The sequence below is a fragment of the Pseudomyrmex gracilis genome, unplaced genomic scaffold (genome assembly GCF_002006095.1).
Source record: "Pseudomyrmex gracilis isolate BER0280 unplaced genomic scaffold, ASM200609v1 scaffold_175, whole genome shotgun sequence".
In the NCBI taxonomy this organism is placed as follows: domain Eukaryota; kingdom Metazoa; phylum Arthropoda; class Insecta; order Hymenoptera; family Formicidae; genus Pseudomyrmex; species Pseudomyrmex gracilis.
Genome location: NW_018020759.1, coordinates 204625 through 210863, shown reverse-complemented (window position 1 = coordinate 210863; position 6239 = coordinate 204625). Strand labels below are relative to the sequence as shown.

Below are 6239 nucleotides of genomic sequence, written 5' to 3'. Positions count from 1 at the left end.
TATATATATATATATATATATGTGTGGACTCTGCGTTAATTAGGAGTTTTTGATTACAGTCGAATTGTTTTAACTTGGAGAAATAATAACAATCGTTTATATTTGCAGGTACGTATATACGCTGATTCTAAAATCCTACGAGTGTGTGCGCGCCATAGTATATACTTCTGATATATTGATGGATCATCTTTTATTGTTTCTCGCTTCTTTGATCTTCTATGGAATATCTTCTCGGCCGCCGCCGCCGCGTTTGGGGCCAACGTCTTTGTTTTTCTCGAGGAACGTAAACGGGAAAAATCTAGAAACGTGGAAACACAAATATTGCGCATCGGAAAAGAACGCCCCTTTGCAACGATCAGATTATCAGATCTTTCGCTCCAAATACACGCGGATATCCTCTCGCAGATCTTGATTTGTTTCCAAGGAGGTTCCTCTTTTTCTTTTCCTTTTTTTCTTTTTTTTGAATAAGAAGAGAAAAATTACAAATATTAAAAGAAAAGAAATATATTTATATGTGTGTGTGTGTGTGTGTGTGTGTGTGCGCGCACACGTTTATAGGCGCGCGCCGACCGTCGTGACAACCGCGAGAAAAATCTGGCTCAGAGAGCGGTGAAATGCCCGTCTGAGAGGGAAGGAGAACGCGATTAATGCGTTTTTTTTTTTTTTTTTTTTTAGACGTACCGCTCTCCGCCCCGTTTCGGCGGAGCGCTTTTGCTTCTGCACCCTTCTGCTCCGATGCCCAAGTTTCTGTCGTCGTATACACACAGGTCTGTGTGTATGCGTTGGATACACGGATAAAATACATGTGAGCGCGCAAGGGATGATGCAGGCTGCTGAACGAGATGGCAGCGCGAGGGAGACGAGAGGAAAGTGAGCGAGCAAGCCGGGTCGACCGCGCGAATCTCTGCACGTACATATATATATATATATATACATATATATACACGCACTATTCCATGTCTGTGTGTGTGTGTGTGTGTGCACGTTGAGGGTGGCGCGAGCTCTTCCGTGACGTCAGTACTTGGTCGTCAGTTGCGCAGAGAGACGGGGTTGGTCACCTCTCCGTAGCTCGCTACGTCAGAATGACGGGTGGCCGAGCAAGCAGCAACCGATAAAAACCACCCTCTCTGATCGCGGGGCTCTCTCCACGGGTGGGCCAACGGTCTAGGGGTAAACATCGTTCCGCAAACTATTTATTTCGCGCACGAAAGAATTTTTTTTTGCGGCGTTTGGTTTCACGCTGTGTGGCCGTGTGTCTCGCGCGACGGCTAATTTTATATCGTCCCGTTCGCGCAGCATCCCCTTCTGTAAAAACTTACATCCGTTTTCTTCTGCCGCAGAGGGGCACGCGAGCATGGAGCGACACGGAGCGGTGTCGTGAAAGGAGGCGGAAAGCGCGCGTGTCGTCCGCGCGCGTGGTGGAGGAGGATCCGTGGTGACGAAGAAAGAAATTCGCTTCCCGTTGAGGAAGGGAGTTGACGAAGACGACGACGACGACGACGACGACGATGGCGAGCTCGGGCACGGCGGTCGACGGGGTCGGCGACGACGGCACGACGGGCGTGCCGGGCGGCGGGCCCAGGAATCCTCTCACCTGCGGCGTCTGCCACGACTATTATAACGAGCCTTGCCTGCTTTCCTGCTTCCACACCTTCTGCGCACGTTGCATACACGGCCCGCACCTCGACGGGATGATCAAATGTCCCATCTGCGGGTATAGATAACAGTGCGATGAGATTTGTTGTGTCCACGACGAATTGACACTACATTTCACACACGCACATACGCATACACAATACATCGTCAATTGGTATTTGGTTCAGGTTCAGGTTTAAATTCTTTATTTAGTGTGTATTTCCGATACTACTCCCCCGGTTCAACTCTCTTTCTCGCAACTAACAACGAAAAATTTATTTGTCTAATTGTTCTTTCGAATTGCTTTCGACGTTGTTATCTTTCATAAAAAGTGTGTTTTTTTTATACGATAATAAATAATTCCGTGATGATCTGTACACGTACAGGCAACAGACGCAGCTGAAAGACGGAGCGCAACTACCACCTCCCGATCAGCTGATACGCCAACTGGTGGAACTGGCGAATTCGGAGAATCCACCGTGTGCCAATTGTGATAAGCGGGACAAGTCCACCATGTTCTTCTGCACGACATGCGGTGCGTTTTCTTAAGAGATAAACGAGATAGTTTCTTTTTTTAATTTGATGACTTTTGATTCGTTCACGGATGATGATTTTTGTGTGTGTGTTTTTTTTTTTCAGGACAAGCGCTTTGCACTCACTGCAGGGAGCACACGCATCGCGCGAAGATGTTCTCCACTCACGAGGTGGTGCACATGAGCAAATGCGCCAAGGACACCCAACGCCGTTGTTCGAGCCACGGCGAGCAGTACATCATGTACAGCCAGAGCGCCAAGTGCATGCTTTGCGCTACGTGTTTCCGCGACACGCCCGCGGACGCGCGGGTGCACTGCGTGGACATCGAGAGCGCCTGGCAGCTCACGTCGAAGAAGTTGGAGCGCGCGGTTAATTCGATCTGCGAGCTCCAGGCCGGGATTCGAGACGGCGTGCTCGCGCTTAAGTCGCAGCTGGACGAGTTGCGGCACAGTCTTGAGTCCGAGAAACGGGCGTTGAACGCGTTCTGTCAGGGTATGCAAGAAACGATCACGAAGACGCACGCGTACGTTCTCGCGGAGCTGCAGCGTCAATTCGAGACGAAGGAACGGATGGTGCGCACGCAGCTGCTCGCTCTCGGCAGCGCGCTACCGGTGCTTCAGATGCATCTGATGCTGTGCACCATGTTCACCAGCGGCGCGACGAAATACCAGTTCCTCGAGCTGGCGCATCCGATGCTAGAGAGACTGAGCCGCGTAGCCCAGCTCGGCCATCCGTCGCGACCGCCTCTGCTCGGCGCCCACATCAAGGTCAATTACCGGGCCGACTTTGCCCGCGCGCTCCAACCTTACCTGGGCCAAGTGCAAACGTCCAAGACCGCCGAGTCGCTGTACGATCAGACAGTCGGCGGTAGTCATACAATTCAGCAGGAGTCGCAATCATCGCTTCAGGTATGTACATCCGTACGTGGACGGTAAAAAGCGATACCATATATATATATAAGTCGCATGACGGTTGATCACGGTTGATGATCGACGATGATCTTCAGCTTGATCATCTTCATTTTTTCGTATATTACGTGTTTTCTTTTCATTGCCATTCTTACGTGCACTTCCGTGTAAGTATCTTTTACATCATCTTATCGAAACATTTTTACATGATTCGATGTTGTATGTGAGGTGTTTATTAGTAACTACATAGCAAATCAGAGAGAGAGAGAGAGAGAGAGAGTAGAAGATATTCTTTTTTTTGTAGCTTACCAATTGGTCTTCAACCAAAATTTCAGATCGATAAAGGTTTTGATTTGCGAATCGCCCGCTAATATAACGATTAGATGCGAAATCGTAGCTTCGATGCGGAAGAGCGTAAGATCGCACCGTTGCGTTTTACTTCAGGAATTCTGTTTTCCTAACAGAGCAGCAAGACTGCTCAAAGGTTGTCGTCCAAGAGCGGAACTGACATCGGACTGTTCAACAATCACTGTCGGACCTTCGACAGCCAGCTGAAGGAACTGAGTCAACAGTTGACGGCGGTGAAGGAACGTTTGGGCGAGTTGCAACGGGACGTTTCCGTTTTGAAGAGAGCGAACACACCGCCGCTTGGCACACGTTACGATCACGTGGCGAGGGATTGCCGTCTGTTGGAGCAACAGTTGGAGCATCATCAGATAGAACTGGAGCGACTCCGAATCGTCTTCGACGGGCTCTGGGAGGAGCAAGCGTGCAGAATTCACATGGAAAAGGAGATGTTTCACGCGCAGGTAACTTTTTCTTCATTATTTTCGTTCAATAACGCGTCGCTATCTCATTTCTTTGTTGTATGTTTTTCTCACCAAGTTGTTTTTGTTCTCCAGATGAATGATATATTATCGCTGAGGAGCGAAGTGAAAAAGTTGCAGGCGCTTACGCAACATCTCGAGCCATTTGTCAAGTCGTTCTCGATGGGCATTAACGCCGGAGAGGTGAGTTTGGCCGCGGTGGACGCGGCCGACAATCAACATCTGCAGGCGCTGTTGGATCATCTGGCGCGTCTGCAAATGCAAGAGCCGCCGCCTCAGGCCCAAGCGCCCACGAAAGATCATCGTCACCCACGTGGCACCGCTACAAGTGCCGACAATGCGTTGTACATGAAGGGTAAGAACACTTCTTCTCTGGACGTGTTTCTCTTGTGATCTTGTGATTAATTAATTAATTATTTTTTTTTTTTATCTCGATGAAGTAAACTAAAAAAAGAGATGAAAAAACTTGTAATTTTTATGATCAATCTCTTCGCGTTATTTAGACGGCAAAGAAATTCCGACGCGGTGTCGCACGCCATCCGGCGGCGTGGGTGCCGTTCTGGATTCGAGCGGTAACATAGTCGTTTACGGAACGGCCAAGTCGACCGATCCGAAGAGAGGTGTGCTAAGTCAATTGATCGAGAAGGCGCGGACGCAGAAGGACGATCGCAAGAAATCACCGGGCAGAGAGGACGGACGCGATCGCAGTCAGAGCCGGCGATCGCGCAAGTCGCCCGACGGCACGAAACCCAAGACGCCACCCGGACACTCCTCCTCAGGCGGCAAGATGCGATCGCTTTATCGCTCGTTGAAAGGCGGAACCGGCGACACGTCCGCCGAGGCGCTCGATCAGGCGGAGAGATGCACCGACTCGCAGCAGCAGCCGTCGCAGTCGCACATCGGTAAGGATGGAAAAGTCGCAGGATCGGATCGTCGCTTCGCGTGAACAAATATACTGATACATTATGACACACAGGTCTTCCCTTGTAGTCTGACGGGGGCGAAATTTCGGGTTTAGACTTAGAGGCGGCGAACATCCGACCAGCCGATACCATACGTAAAGTTGATCGCTGTTTGCCGCACACGCTTTTATGTACACAACATATATAAATATATATATATGTAAATATACATATTATATAATAAAAGACATCCCCCCCCCCTCTATGAGACGGCCACACGTAACAACAACTATATCACATAATATTTAACCACCGAGAGTAGAGTATCTGGTCGTCGGCGGAAAAATTTTCAGTATAAATCGTGCAACCGCCGCCGAGTCGAAGGAAGAGATCGGGATCCGGGATCTTCTAAAACTTGCCGTGCTTCCCGCAGGAGATGACGGCGAGTATCAACGAATCTCGGAGGCCTCGAGCATGGGCGAGGTGAAGAAGCGCGTGCAGGCGCAAGTGCACGCGGTACAGGCCGAGGATCAGGTGGCGATAACGAGCGGCAAGGTTCCCAAGGTCTACCCGGCGAGCGACTCCGAGGAGCTGTTCTACGGCGACGGAAAAGCGGCGGAAGCTAGGAGGCGACGGCGCGCAAGCTGCGACAGTCTGAGCACGACTGGTTCCGGCAACAGCAGGCGATCGAGCATTGCTGATGGGACGGTAGGTGGTCAACAGTTCGTCGCGCCTGACCTGTGGAAAACACTGGTGGTTTTGATCGGACCGACGTCACGGACGTCGTCGTCTCTAATGCAGAAGCAGCGTTCCTGGGAGACCTTTCCAAGGCCGAAGAGCAAGCGAGGCGGCACAGGCGGAAGCGAGAGGACGGGCGCGTTGTCTCTCGGCCAGCTGAAGAAGGCCGACAGTTTCGAGGGTCACGAGGAGGCTGTGCGCACCTTGGTGGCGGCCGTGCAGGAGACGCGATCCCAGCTGCGGCATCACCATCTTCATCATCATCGTCATCATCGTAAAAGCAAAACGAATTAAATCAAGCGCGTTTTTCTCGTTTTTCTCTCTTTCGCGACTTCTCTTTGCCCCCCCTCCCATCTCTCAAACGCGCGGAGAGAAGTCGCGCAAAGGCGAGAATATAATAATAATAATAATAATAATAATGTCCGCAGATGTCCGAACGAATGTCCGCGAGCCTATATTTGCGTATAAGTAGTAAAAGAGAATTATCGAAAGACTTAAAAAAAAGCCGTGCTCCACGTGGCTCAAGTATATTTGTTATTTATTAGCGACGGAAGCATATATATATATATACATATATATATATATATATATTATATTGTTGCGAAAGAGCCGACACATTCTCGGCTTTTTTTTTCTGACGATTTTGAACATTCTAAATACGGATATGATATAATGAAAAATATAATGGATATATA

At 49.7% G+C, this 6239-nt stretch overlaps 1 protein-coding gene across 1 annotated transcript; it reads left to right on the top strand.

Annotated features, from left to right (window-relative positions):
• Positions 1 to 1508: 1508 nt before the first annotated feature.
• Positions 1509 to 6208, top strand: LOC109857853 (RING finger protein 207-like). The gene is made up of 8 exons (XM_020434604.1): positions 1509 to 1714; positions 2022 to 2170; positions 2275 to 3077; positions 3542 to 3886; positions 3980 to 4259; positions 4408 to 4806; positions 5240 to 5514; positions 5608 to 6208. Exons 1-8 carry the CDS (start codon positions 1509 to 1511, stop codon positions 5836 to 5838), a joined length of 2688 nt encoding a protein of 895 aa, XP_020290193.1. The 3' UTR covers positions 5839 to 6208.
• The last annotated feature ends 31 nt before the right edge of the window (positions 6209 to 6239 follow it).

Coding starts and splice junctions, on each gene's coding strand:
- LOC109857853 (XM_020434604.1), top strand. CDS start 1,509: ATGGCGAGCTCGGGCACGGCGGTCGACGGGGTCGGCGACGACGGCACG. Junction 3,078..3,541: donor AGTCGCAATCATCGCTTCAG/GTATGTACATCC, acceptor TTTTCCTAACAG/AGCAGCAAGACTGCTCAAAG. Junction 5,515..5,607: donor CGAGCATTGCTGATGGGACG/GTAGGTGGTCAA, acceptor TCTCTAATGCAG/AAGCAGCGTTCCTGGGAGAC.